The following is a 14815-nucleotide window of genomic DNA, read 5'->3' on the forward strand; positions in this document are numbered from 1 at the left end:
ATGACTGAAATCCACTTTGCCCTCCTGTCTGATTCAGCAGACAGTAGGACAATGTGTGCACCCAACAGCACAACACACATCTAGCACTGTAAAATTGTAAGTTTAACGACAAGGTTAATTAAATTGTCATTGCCCGCCAATGCTTTTTGAACTCCAGTCTCCTGGCTGGTCTGTTACAGGAAGAGAATGAAGAAAACCAGTTTATATACTGTACTGAACACTGGGATTCTTCAACGTAATCAGGTTTTAAATGTTACTAATGGCTGTATTCATTTCCATAGCATTTCCATACATTTTATTATTCTCCACAGACCACTCAAGTTCCAGCACTTTGTCCTTCAAGCCTATCAAGGCCCAAGCCACCATCCCCACAGCCCATGTGATGCCATCCACCTCCAGCTTCAAACGCAGCAGCCCGCTGGCCGGGAGCAACTGGAGCTCTTGTCTGACTCTCCCCTCTCGTGGCAGGACATCGCTTCCCCCAAATACCCCCCTGGACATGAAGGACCCCAGGCCTATGAGGAGGTGCTCTTCCCTCACCAAACTCAACGGGCCTGAGAATGGCAGTACTGGGGGTGAGCTGTATTTGAAAGGGGAATTGCAGGACTACAAGGAGGGGTTACCGGGCGATAGTGCAAAACTGTACAGCTACAAGCTAAATGGGATAGATCACTTGCACCACACGATGCAGCACCTGAAGGTGGAGGATCGCCAGCTCAATCAAAATCTGTCCCCAGGCTCCAAACCCAAGTACAAATATGAGATGTGCAGCAAAGGTGAGGCGAATACTGCTGCTCCTCCTTTCCTCAAGCCGAGCGCCTTAGACATCACCTTTAGTGCCTTACCTGAAAGCAAGCCGGTGATAGCCAGCCATGAGGCCTACGGACAGAAGTATCTGCCTTTGGGGCACCAGGCTGTGGGGGACTCGCCGATCCAGCCAGCTCTAAGGACTCAGATGTGGCTCAGTGAGCAGGTGCATGCTAATCGTGTGGATTATAGCAAGCCTGCTGATGGCCTGTTTGGGATAACTGCCTGGCAGCATCAACAACAGCTAGAGAATCTCCGACAAGATGCTGAATGGATGCAGGTGAGTGGGCTGAATGAAAGTATATGAGTATGTGCTGCCACCTAGTGGACCTAGCTGCTATCAGAAAGATGCTTCAAGATATAGAATAGGGCTAAACATTTTTAGGGATTGAAGTAGATTTGTGTGTGTTTTGCTTTTCCCGGTAAGGAAATAAATGAGAAAATCTACAGTACTTTATTATCTTGAAATTTTTGACATTTTTTTTTTTGCCAAAACTACCACCCACCCCACCCCAACACATCTGTAGCAAGCAGCAACCGCGACTCGACCAATAATGTTTGTGTGTGTGTGTGTGTAGAGCAATTTTATGATTTGATACACTTGTGTGAGGATGTTCAATCTGAACCGTGTTTGATTATACAATCACTGTGTAATAATAATAATAATAATAATAAATAATAATAATAATAATAATAATAATAATAATGGTAATATAGACAGAGTCTCTGTAAGTCGTCTTGGATAAAGGCATCTGCTAATTAAACAAATAATAATAATAGACATTCAAACAAAACCGCAATGGTTTAATGTAACAGAAAAAAAGTTTTGTTGAACATTGTATTAAAAGTAATTGGTGACAAGCTGCCTAATATACAGCAATTAGAAATATAAATGACTTGTTTTAGAATGCAGTGTTAGTAGATAGTGTCAATATAAAATGAAGTTTCAATATAAAATGAAATTACAAAAAACCACAAGCTACAGAAGCATATCCGTATTGTTCATAGCATTCCATTTGAATCTTTGGCATTAAAGCTGTAAGTTTAACATCTAAAAAAACAAACAATTAAAAGCTGAAACAAAGTGCAAAATGTATAAATTAGCCTGTAAGGCACTCCTGTTCTGAACGACATTGTCAGACGAGCGGTGTTTACATGCTAAACATGCAGAAAGTAATATGTGACACACTTCTGGTCATACTGCCACCTACTGCTGATTGCAGGAATATTCTTGGTTACCAACAGAGGGCTGCTTAATATCCTTTTTTTTCCACCACTAATGACCATCTGAGAGTTATTTAGGTCTTTAAGTATCTTGTGGGTCAAGATCCATGGGCCTTGTTACAGAACTTGGCCAGTCATTCATTCTTTTTGTTGCCTCGTTAGCTACGTCAGACACACGTTGTTCTTCACTTAAGTGATAAATGTTTCTAAGCTAATGTATATCAAAGGCCCATTTAGCTCTGTGATTATTATGTCAGTTGTTGAATATCACTGCCATTAAAGAGGCAATCCCAATAAGTCTTACATATTGTTAGTTGACCCAGCTGTAAATTAGTATTTTTTTGTTTTGTCTAAAACATTGCTAGCTGTATGAAGTTGGCCTGAACATCAGAGTAGTTAAGAGTACGATCAGATCAGTTGAACTCTCTTGTTAAGTGTCTTTCTTGGAGATGGCCATCTGCTAATGATTTCTGACACTGAGTAGAAGGTGCTGCTGAGTGGCACCTTTGCTAATTGTAATTGCTTTCACTAGGTTGGAGTCAGTACAGCTAAGGCAGTTATTGGGATAATCTGCATTGCTGTACAAACACTGTAGAAACCTGTGCGCAGCTTGTGGAAGGTCTTTAAACAAGGGTTGTTAAACTGCATGGAACAATGTATTTGAGTCCTGCAACGTGACCTGTCTTGGAATACTAGGCTTCAGTTATCAGATTGCTTTGCTGTTCTCCAAGAAGAAAACAAACACTGTTGAATTCCTGAAGTAGTTAAACAAAATCAGTTTCATGAATATCCAACAAATGTTATATTCATAAAAGGCTTTCAATAGGGCCCATTCATTATACAGCAGCTCAGATTTAACTGACAGACCTATAGTGAGTTCTCATTTTGCACAGCAATTACATTGTACATAGTATCTTTAATGCCTTTTAAGTCCATTACAATCTCTGTGATGTTGAGTGAAGCTACCAGATGAACTAGTAAAGTCTCGTTAAGGTTCTAGATTTTGATAATTGGAGAGCTAAATGCTATTCTGACAACAGCTAGCAGATTAGTGTTAAGCACTAAAAAGGGATCTGCCAAGTCCAGATTTAGGAAACCAGCTGAAAAATACATTAGGGTTCCCTTAAATAGCATGGGGCAGGTCCTTGGTTCATTGGGTTGGCAACTAATCTTAAAGTCAGATTTGTGTGCTACAGGAGTTTGAACTGCCCATTGTCTGATGTGGTTTGTTTTCCTTGCAAAAACTATCTGAGCTGCTCTGACCGTTAGCAACCCATGCAGTGTACAGTATTTACTTTGAAATGATGACATCTAATTCAGATGGCTATTTGGTGTTTTAGACCTGCAGGTTACAATTCCTTGTTAAGCTGTGAATGAAGCAAACTGACTCAGACCCTCGTCATGTGTAGCCGTTCACAGGAGCTCTTGGGGGAGGGTTCTGTTGCAGTTAATTCAGTGGCTGCGCTTGTCATCTTTGCTACGCAGTGCTCGAATTGTTCGCCCGCAGCACAGTGTGTGATTAGTAAATCACCGCTGGGAAACAGGAGCCGGTAAGAATTTGTTTTAGTTTTTTTTTAAAATCAGTAACTGTATCCACATATAGATGATGCAGCATGTTCAATGACAGAGTGAAAAGGACCTTTGATCTGCATCAAGTCCTGATTATTCTTCAGAAATCAGCTAAGCAAAAACAACCTCGGATGAATTACTAACAATCTTCAAAACTAAATTCAACAGGTAAAAGACTGATAGACTCAAGTTAATATTAACAAATAATACTTATTTTTTTATGTTTGTCACATCTTAATTGGTAATTACCAGATGCCATCAACCATCCCTTTGCTGTAACAGTAACTTTAATTGTACATTGGCTCAAATCTGAAACCTTTGGTGTCTAGGACTCGATTTAATGACAAGTTAATGAAAGGGGTTTACACAAACAGTAACCCAAATTATGCTTGTACTACTACTGGCCACTAGATGATTACTCTTACACTTTGCTGACTTGTTTTTTTCCTTTTTCTTTTTACAGATAAATGGTATTACATAACATTGTATAATTGACTGTATTCAGGGATCTGTTATATACAGCATGCTGATCTGACATGGCCATATCTGATTTAATGTAGATTTAAATCGATAGGAATAGATGTTCTACTGCAGTATGAATAAATACAGTGTGTACCCATTCTGTTGTAGAAAAAAGAGCTCTATTCATTGTAAAGTAGTTGGATTCATTATAAAACCATTGCTTGACACCAGATATACTGTGCGCTATAAACCAAAGCCATCCACTTTCTACGCCATTTAAACCCAAATGCTGCTCCACAACCAAAAACATCCCTTTTTCTTGTGGCCTTTTTTAATTTAATTTTTTTTTTTGTCACATCTAGTTTAGTTATAAACCTACTTGATATTTCAACCAGTGAGTGTCTTTGGGTGTGCCTGATGTTCTTCTTAGTGCTTGAACCTGTGCAGGTAGTTCTGCTGTGTTAGCTAAGTCATAGTAGATGGCAGTGTTGAGTCGTCAGTTGACCAATCACAGAAGCTTCACTAGAATGAGCATCAGTACCAGCATCAGTACGATGAGGAGGAAGTTGAGCAGCAGGTTGAGGCCTTTGTTGGTAATCAGATCCATTCTGGTAAGACTTGGGTCTCAGTGGGCTTCTGAAGGTACGCTGCAGGGGTTCTTCCCAAGTAGGGTTGTTCTAGACTGCAAGAAGGAGAGCTCTTGGCAGATCACTCCATCCTGCTGCCCATTCAGCTTCAATTTAGACCTGGCAGATGCAGCTATAAGTTGGGGATGGGAGGAAGCAGTCAAAAAGTGTTAGTGGACGTGTACTGTAGGTGCTTCAGATGAAGTATGATACTTACCATGTCTGAGATGTAGCATTATTTCACACTCACAAGTTTACAGTCATGTTTAAAACTGCAATATCCTTGCCACCTGCCTGATCAACATACCCAATATACTGCTGTGTTTTGACCATCTGCAGTCGAGGTAAAGCCTTGAAACACTGGGCAACTTTCAGGCTATTCACTTTTCTGGAAAAGCAATGGACTTTATTGCTTGAAATGTGCTCAGTGAGAATAAGACACCGACAACTAGATGCTTCAAGAGTTGTTAGAACGTTGCCGTCTGGTTTGTATTTGTATTTTTAGTTGCTACGTAGCTTTATTATATTTCTCTGTGGAGATGACAAGCATCTCATTCTTGGCTCTGCATAGTCTGTGTTGTTGCCAACTGTGGAAGAGATGCCAGAGCAATTCAGACACTTAGTTGTATATCTTTCATTCTCTTCTATTGGCTTCTGGGAAGACTTAAAAACATATGTAACCCTTAAGAGTAAACAGGTGTATATGTTATGGTAAAAGTCGGAATCTAGTAAATCTTAAGTTTTACTGGTAACTCTTAACATTTACCAAGTTACAGAATGCATATTGTTAAAGACATTTGGTTATTCTTGAGATTTACTGGTAAAAGTCTGAAGTAAAACTTTATTTCGGACATTTACTGCTTAGCTTGGTAAATGTCAACAATTACCAGTAAATCTTGATTTGCCAGTATTCAGACTTTTTCCTCTTGGTTACTTTGCTGAAGGGAATATAATATACTATATTAAACTCTAGTAAGATCCTGATGTTAAGACTTATGGAGACTCCATTTTCAACACACACACACACACACACACACACACAAACACATATGTTTGTATTTCTATATTTGTGGGGACTTCTCATTGACTCTCACTATATTTTTATTTACTATTTCCAACTCCAGTCAGACAAAACTCCACACAGGGTGAAAGTCGACAACAAAATACTAAATATTTTGGCACTTATATATAAAGGCATATTTAGTTCTTAAACGGTGTTTTACAAAGTGGGAACGTCCCCACCACTTTGTTTTTTTTTTTTACTATCTTTGTGGGGACATTTTCTCAAATGTTGTCCCCAAATTAATAGTAATACCTGCCCATACACACACACATGCTCACACATATTAAGTGCTGAGTATCTTCAGAAGGAGTACAAAATAAATGGGAGAAAAACCCCGTCAAGCATTATAAAGATAGATAGAGTTTACATAATTAGTTTTAAAGATCAAAAGCACCACCTGTAAAGTAATTGTGTGCTTGCAGGCCCCATTATCTTTCCCAGAGTCAAATGGCAGTGACCTAATTCAGGTCATCATCTACAAACACAATCGGTGACCGAAACACACCAGCTCTTTGTACATTTTATTGCATAGGTTATTTTTTTCTCCCATAAAGTAATGCTGCTTGTGTGTGATTTTAATACAGTTGCTGGTGTCCATTTAACAGAAAACCACTTCATACAACATGATCAACAGAGGAGTGCTGAGGCAGATGTGCTCGTAACATTGTGACATAGTGCTGAGCATTTTCCTTTTCCTTCAGTCCCAATATGCATTGGTGCCAAACCGGTGAAGGGATCTGTGACGATCAAATTAATTTCACACGTGCGGCGAACCGTTTAGAAACTGCATTAATCAGTGCTGTCTTTATCTGGAACACACCCCAAACTCCCTCCCCCCTCAGCAGAACATATCATTTAAAATCTGACATTCAATCTCATTATCGCATAACAAAAATGTCCACAAAGACATTACAGGCGCATTGCTTTTACCTAACATTTTTTTTCACACACACTATCAGAAATGCTTTTATTTTAGACAACATAAATATTTCTTTCTTCTTTTTTTTTTTTAAATATAGCCTTCTTTGGAACTGAAAACAAATAGCAAGCCAGAAGGAAGCACATTCCTTGGTTCTCCCTAAAAACCCACCCACCCGCATCCACCATCACAGTTCGTCTTCCCATTGGCTAGCCGGTGGTCACTGCTGTAAGTAGGGAGCCAGGTGGGGTCTCAGAGTAGCAACATAATGATGTAGATTAGCAGGAGGCAAATGAGAATGAGGCAGAAATTGACAAAGAGCTTCTGCATGTTCTGTTTGGTCTGTGGGTTCACCTCGATGGTGGAAGCCCTCCTGATAACAGAGCGAGCCATGTGCTGAACCTTCTCCATGCTGGCAGTGGGGGTTAGAGCTTGAGCGTACACAGAACTTGGAGGTTAGTGGAGAGTGGTGTGGAAGAGTGAAAGTGCGTGGTGCTTTTTATTTTGCTGTGTCTTCTGGTGAGCCAGGCTTCAGGAAGCTGAGGGAGCAGGGGAGGGGAAAAAAGGAAGACAACATGAACAGACAGAAATAAGACAAGTGAGGGTGTGTTCTTTTGGTCTTCCTTACAAAATCACAGTGAATTATACTGCAATTCAAAGTTGATTCCTAACCTGTCAAATTGCTAGAAACTCCCTCATGAGCTTCAGTGCAGTAGCTCCCATAAGAGATCTCCAATCCTTAACTTGTAGACCGTATACCAGCAAAGTTTAAATTCCATATTCAATGCTGCAACCATACTGCAAGTAAATTCTGATTGCTGCATTAAATGTTGATGGTGCCAATTATTAAAGTAATGTTAATTAGAGCGTTCAGAAGCTATCTGTATCAATGTACTCTGAAGTTTAGAAATGTACACACCAGTAATGGGAATGGGCTGAACGATCCAATGCCCGCAGTGAACTTGGCTTGAAACCCTTGAACTGGAGAGGATCATTTCCCCCTTTCCTGGGTAAAGTTGGCTACCAGTACCAAATATTAAGCTGGCAAATATTTAAAGATGCTGGTGGTGTCTGTTTTGAGATGACAGGTGTTTTAATAAGCCTCTCTCTGGAGCAGTGTGACTGTGAGCTAATCATAAGATGCAAGACAGAAATGACAAACTAAACCATGAATCATGGTGTAAACTCAACAGTAAAACTGAGGGATCGACAGCTTGTGTTGGCTTTAAATACCTTATATGTTCACAAATAAAATGGAAGGCAGCTGTTCAAACAATACAACAATTAATAACACACTAGAGGAAGGCCTGGGTGGAATGATGATTATATCAAGTGTTCTATTTTTTCTAATAATATTGTATCACAGATTATGTTGTATAATTTAATGCAGGTTTATCGAAAGATTTATTACCAGAAATTGAAGTACTGTACTACATGACAAGCCCCATCCCGCTTCCTCTGTGCTACTGAACAGTAAATTATATTGCTCTGGCCTTTTCTGTCATTAGCAGTATTCATGTAAAAGTGAATATGGTCAATACTTGGAAGTCTCACCTACAGTGTATTACAACCTACTGAGCGGGGAGCTGGTAACTAGAGTCTCCTGGCTCATTTTGTGTGTTTCGCTGAAAACTAAAGCAGTACACTTTTTTTTTTGGTTTTTGTAGGCAGTTCTGTTCATACTACCTCTGACCTCAGTTGTGTCCTGTAAGAATCTGCTTGTGCACAGTGAGTTTAAGTGACTTTGAAGTGCTCTGTCTAAATGGCATAGCGCAGAATGACGAGCTGCGGACACAAGATATCTCATGCATCCCTGTTATGTAGTCACAGTTATTCTTAGTGATGACCTTTTACATATCACACAATGTAACAGTGTTAAAGTCCTAGTCTGGTTGCTGCCCCGACGCTAAACGTTTGCTGGACATTTAGGGAAATGATTAGGCTTGGCAGGCCGCAGCATCAGAAGCATATCTTCATAGAAGAGAAGCACAGCAGAGGACCTGGGGTGGAAATTAGCAGCCGGTATGTGTGCTAAATGAATCACTTGACAATAGGGCAGTTTTACAAAGTGGTCTAAGAATAATCCATCCATAGAAACCTAAACAAGAGGGCATATACAAATTGCATTGTCTCGTATGACATTTACTATCTGTTTTAACCTCCAATTCCCAGTATCATCTTGTTAAATAAAATCTTGGTTTTGGATACTTGTCCTGTTTCCCCAGTAAAAAGCTTCACAAAATCAATCATGATGTCATGCAGTCTCTGAACTCTAATATACACTACCTGCATTATAATAAAACTCACACATGAAGTAGCTTTTCTAAGGTGTTGAAGTTAAATATTGACTATAATGTACGATCCGTACATCCAGGAATGCTGTTTAACATACATTACTAACGGAATACTTTGTGTTTACAGAAAAAGTAATACAAATGCATATATTAGGGAAAGGGCACAAAATAATATCCAAGTGTTTGGCTAGCCCAGTGAGCACAGTTGGATCAATAATCAGGAAGTGGAAGCTGCATCACACCACCAAGGCACTGCCAAGAAAAGGCTGTCCCTCAAAACTCAGCACTCAAATAAGAAGGAAATAAACTTGTTAGAGAAGCCACGGAGAGGCCAACAATCACTTTGAAGGAACTACAGAGTTCAGTGGCTGGGAGTGGAGTAATGGTGCACCAGTCAACCATATCAAGAGCTCTGCGTAACACTGGCCTGTATGGGAGGGTGGCAAGAAAGAAGCCGTTACTCAAAAAGTATCATCTGAAAGCACATCTGAAGTTTGCCAGAAAGCATGAGAGTGACCCAGCTGCGATGTGGGAAAAGGTTTTGTGGTCAGATGAGACCAAGATAGAGCTTTTTGGCCAAAACTCAAAGCGCTATGTGTGGCGTAAACCTAACACTGCACATGCCTCAAGACACACCATCCCTACAGTGAAGTATGGTGGTGGCAGAATCATGCTGTGGGGATGCTTCTCATCAACAGGGACGGGGCATCTTGTTACAGATGAAGGAAGAATGGATGGAGCAAAATACAGGAAAATACTGCAAGAGAATCTGCTTCAGTCCGCAAAAAAACTGAAGCTTGGGAGGAAATTCACCTTTCAGCAGGACAGTGATCCCAAGCACAAGGCCAAAGCAACATTGGAGTGGCTCAAGAACAAAAAGGTGAATGTCCTACAGTGGTCCAGTCAAAGTCCTGATCTCAATCCCATTGAAAATCTGTGGCACTATTTGAAAATTGCGGTCCACAAGCGTCAAGTCCAACCAACCTGAACAACCTGGAGCAAATCTGCCAAGAAGAATGGGCCAAAATCACTCCGACACTGTGTGCAAAGCTGGTACATACTTACCCCAAAAGACTTAAAGCTGTTATTGCAGCAAAAGGTGGCTCTACCAAATATTAATGTGTGGGGGTTGAATACTTATGCAAGCAAGATATTTCAGTTTTTTATTTTTCTTAAAAATATTTCCCAACATAAAACCAATGTCACCTTACAATAATTGATTTTGAGTTTAAGTGTTTAAAAAAAAAAAAAATATCGAACAGAACGAAATTTCAATGTACCATTTGTAATTCAGTAATATGAGAGAATTGGTCAGGGGTCTGAATACTTTTGCAAGGCACTATATATATATATATATATATATATATATATATATATATATATATATATATACACACACACACATACAGAGAGAGAGAAATTACTGAATTCCATGTCATATGAGTCTTAATAAAAAAAGAGTGATTCATCATTCATTCTCATGCTCAGTTCAAATGATGCCAAGTTTATTGATGTATCGCAGATGTCTACTCTTTGTACTGTAGTCTACCTGTTGCTTTAGGCCAAATTCCTTTTTCACCTCAAGCAGGCCAGGCACGGAGGAAAAGATAACTGATCAGTTATGTTAACCATAGCTCCAGTCTGTAGTCTGCTAATTTCATTGTTGTTTTAGGAGTAATAGTTGTCCTCATGCCCACTGCACCCATTTTGTTTGCATATTTGCTATATTTAGTGTTGTCCACGGCAAAGATAACATAATGCTTCTGTTGTGAACTATGCTGGGTGTTTTGTTAGATTTAGCTTAAAATATTCATTTGGGGTTCGCTCTGTTGGCAGAAACTGCTGTATTTTAATAAGGACTATAAAAGTGTTGGATCCAAGTGTGATGCCAAGACCTTAATTGAGATTAATTGGGCCGGGCTCTTCTTTTGTCTAAGACTAGAGGTGTGTGCTGGAGACATGTGGCAGAGTTAGGAAGTCTGTTTGACTAGGACTGAGCTATTCTTTGAGTTGAGACCTTAGGGTTGAGATGTTTTCAAGTCGCACCATAGTATAAAGCTATTATATCTCATTTTGACCCACTTAAGCAGATCCATTAGGCTGACTCAGTATTAGTGTTGAAGATTGTAGCAAAGGTAAGTGCTTTAGGATGGATCTTTCAGTTTAGAAGGGGCAAACTTGCCTTTGTAAAGCTAGAAACTGGTCAGTACAAAATGTTTTATAGGAGTTCTTCCTGAGGGTTTAGTGTTCTATCCTTATTTAATCATTATCCTCAAAATAAATAAATAAATAAATAAATGAAAAAAAGAAAAGTCCCAAAATTGAGAAAGAAAGCCTAACCTAACAAGGAAATCGTCTCATTCCAAGCCTAGGAAAACAAAACCGAGAGGCATTTTTGGCAGACATTCTGTGAAAATATGTCATCCCATGGCAGGGAAGAACCTGTAGTGTTAGTAATTATGAGCTGCTGTTTCCATAAATGCATCACTAAGTAACCTCCCGATTACTCGGCCACACGTTCCAGAACCGATGGGCACTTCTGAAGTGTTTCTTTTTAGTGTGTGACCTGCATGTGAATGATCTCACCCTCCTCTAGAGGACACACACACACACACACACACACACACACAACAATAGCTGGAAGTATTCACTGCAGTGATGTTTAATGTGATACTGTCAAGTGCATTAAAAAAATGCGCTTTTTTTTTCCAGCATTCCACCTCAAACACTTGGTGTGATTTATTTTAACATGTGGCATGAACACTTCAATACTTTTGAAAGTGTTTTTTGTGTTTTTGCCTCGAACCTTACCACTTACCTGTGTAGGCTAGTTTGAGTTATTTGTGTATGTGGTGCGGTTGTTTTGAAGTGCTTTATTTTGGTTAAATCCAAACTATTGGGCACTACCACTCTGCCTTTAAATGCAAAACTAAAATATGACTCTGTTCCAGGATAATAAAAAAAATACAGTTAGAATTTTTACACGTCTAAAAGAAAAAGATTTTAAAAAATACACTACAACCTAGAATACTGTATTTAAAGATCCGTTTTTTAGCATACCGTAAGCTTTCAGGTTTCAGACTGACAAAGGTAATTAATTTTTTTAATTTAGGTTAGCTGAAGAGAAATGTAATTTATTGAATGCTGTTTTATTTTAGTTACCGGAGAAAAAGTATGATATAGCTGTTATTTTTCTGATGCCGATTTAAAATATATATATATATATATGTTGAATAAAAAGAAAAATCAGCTTATTTGTGATGAAGACGATATGATAAACTTATAGTTCTGCCGTGAAAGGAAAGCACAATGAGATTATGTGAGATATACTTTCCATATGGGTATACCTTCCATTTGCCCTATTGCCAAGGTCTTTAGAAGTACCCGCTGCCATTTTTCAAGATTGCTTTTTTGTGCACCAATTTTTAAAACCGCACTCAGGTAGACAAAATGAATCGATCAATTATTTTTTTAATCGATCAAAGCCCACAAGTGTGATTAATCGATGTAATCATTAATCGATTTAAAACCTCCTACATTTGTCAAAGTGTTGCATTGTTTTTATCTCTGTGAGAAGAACAAAATGACTTATTTTTAAAAACCAAAGCCATTAAATCCATGAGTATTCTTTTCAAATGGAATCTGTTTATGGGGCTGAGTGTTCGTACTGTTGGAATGAATGTGGTGGATACCATAACACAAGAAAACAATTAGGCTTTCTGTAAAATAGTGTAGTGTAAAGATGAACCTAATGTATCCTATTACTCCCATCATTAAAAATACAGGTTCAGAGTACACTTCGCACCTCCCATATCTGTTTGGAACAATCCAAACCATTTGCCTCCTTCAAACTACTGAAGACTGACAGTCCCTGTGAGGCATTGCTTTCATTGCTTTCTCTCAGTTAAATTCCATACACTTTTTGCTGTATTACTTTATGCTGTTAGAATGATGGGCTGCCATTTGTCAAATTCATAGGCAAATACGCATACAAATCCCTTTCTTTTCAGCCATTTCTAAGTAACACTTAACACTTTGTGGTGGGTTCTTGGTGATGATGAACATGAAAGAAATTACAGTCTGTTTAAAAGCTTCACGCAGCAGACAAAGAACAGAAAGGCATTTTTTTAACAGCGTGTGATGTATTTATATTTGTGGTAGCCAAAAATCTCCTGGAGACATCTCTAATTTGAATTGTGTCCCGAGTCTTCTGTAAAATCCCGTATTCCTTCGAATTTAGGACGCCCTCAAATTTAAGATGCAGCCCAAATTTCCCACCGTCAATTTGAGGAAAAAATTAAACATTGATTAAATATGCATTTACAAAGATACAACCTCATTTACACATATGGAGGCAGTAATTACAGAGCATTACAGTTATTTGCTGCTTCTCATTTTCAGTCACGATTACTCGCACCTGTTTTTCTCCCAATTTGTGAATCGTGGTATTATTTGGCATGTCAAAAAATACGGGGGTCTAAACAGCATTTCTGATTTGTCCAAGCTGGTACAGTTTGTTAGAAACGCAGACATTCTAAAAACTTCTCTTTAAATTCCTCAGGAAGCTAGTGTCGCTAATTTGAAAATGGCTGTCTGTATGTCATGGATGATTCGAGATCGGGCAGTAACGTTTTGGATCGTCTTTTCTCGGCAGTAATTCACGTTGCTGCTTGTGTATTCGGGTAATCGTGTCTTTTGTTGGCGATTTTAATACACGCGTCACAATACTGTACTCGAATTTAAGACACAGGCTCTTTCTGAGAAGCAAAAAATGGTTAAGGAATACGTTATTTTCAGGTCTACCTGTCACTGGTTTTAAGTTTGATTTGCTGTCTGTTCACAAGCTTTCAATTTGAACCTGAGCTTGTTCCGAGTAACACCTGGGGAATGCTGTTTTAAAACCACTTTCAGTGTTGTAGTTTAAATGTACAGACTGTATAATGATCTATGGAGTTATGGAACATTTATGTCACACCCTAGAGTAATAATACAAATAAAAAAGACAATTGTATATGACAGAAATCCTGCACGCTATTTGTTGGGAAATGTTCACCTGACAGAATATAATTCAATCTTTCTTTTAGTTGTGCTGCAAAAGCTGTTTAATTCCATGTTATGTAGACTTTATGTCTTGCAGTAATGTTTTTTTATGAGCTGCTGCAGCAGGTCAGGTTCTCTTGAGATACATAAATGTAAAAAGGCTTGAGTATGGAAAAGCTTTACAGCAATGATCTAAAGCAAATTGTGTGATATAGGTATATATTACCACAGACACTTGGATGAGCAGCCACTTCGGTTCCAACTATTTTTTAACTGACTTGCAAATATTTTTGCAGCACGTACTGTTTGACAAGCTTTGCTGTTCAATTGCTTATGAAAAAAAAAAAGTCCTGCAAATATCCTAAGAAAAGGACAGTCTTACCTCCTGTAGTGATCAACGGGTCTCAGACAAAAGACTCTCTTGGAGTGTGGGAGAACGTCTTGATCAAACTGATCTGGAGTTTCTCTGGCAACTTTTCTGAATATGTCACAAAGTTTATGGGAACAAAAGCAGGGGGCGGGGAAAATCAAAGCCCCAATTAGGGGAGGAGTCTCTGCAGACACACGGCCTTTTGATTGGACACAGTGAGATGCCAAGGCTCTTCAGCATACACTGATGGACTCCTCAGGATTCATTCGAGGTATTTAGTGATTTATGTTATCAACACTGCTATTCACATCCAGTCTCTCGGGGCTTTCTAGAATTCATTTAGTGTTTTTAGTGAAACAACTTACTCTATTTTAGTGCCCAATCACTAACCCATTTACACTCAACTCATTTAAAAACCTGCATTGTACTTTGTTTGTAAGA

General features: G+C 38.9%; 2 protein-coding genes across 4 annotated transcripts in view; one reads left to right on the forward strand and one right to left on the reverse strand.

Annotated features, from left to right (window-relative positions):
• LOC121316171 (centrosomal protein of 85 kDa-like) overlaps window positions 1–14815 on the forward strand; it is a 60082-nt gene that overhangs the window by 25760 nt on the left and 19507 nt on the right. For all 3 annotated transcript variants that reach the window (XM_041251037.1, XM_041251036.1, XM_041251035.1), the window contains exon 3: window positions 312–1087. In XM_041251037.1, the coding sequence (XP_041106971.1) occupies window positions 312–1087 (776 nt within the window). The remainder of the gene's footprint in view (window positions 1–311; window positions 1088–14815) is intronic.
• Window positions 5975–14485, reverse strand: LOC121316172 (cardiac phospholamban-like). Its single transcript, XM_041251038.1, has 2 exons — window positions 14387–14485; window positions 5975–7209 (listed from the first exon to the last, which is right to left on the reverse strand). The coding sequence occupies exon 2, from the start codon at window positions 7079–7081 to the stop codon at window positions 6923–6925; it is 159 nt and encodes a 52-aa protein (XP_041106972.1). The 5' UTR covers window positions 7082–7209; window positions 14387–14485; the 3' UTR covers window positions 5975–6922.

This window comes from Polyodon spathula, chromosome 5 (genome assembly GCF_017654505.1).
Source record: "Polyodon spathula isolate WHYD16114869_AA chromosome 5, ASM1765450v1, whole genome shotgun sequence".
Lineage (NCBI taxonomy): Eukaryota > Metazoa > Chordata > Actinopteri > Acipenseriformes > Polyodontidae > Polyodon > Polyodon spathula.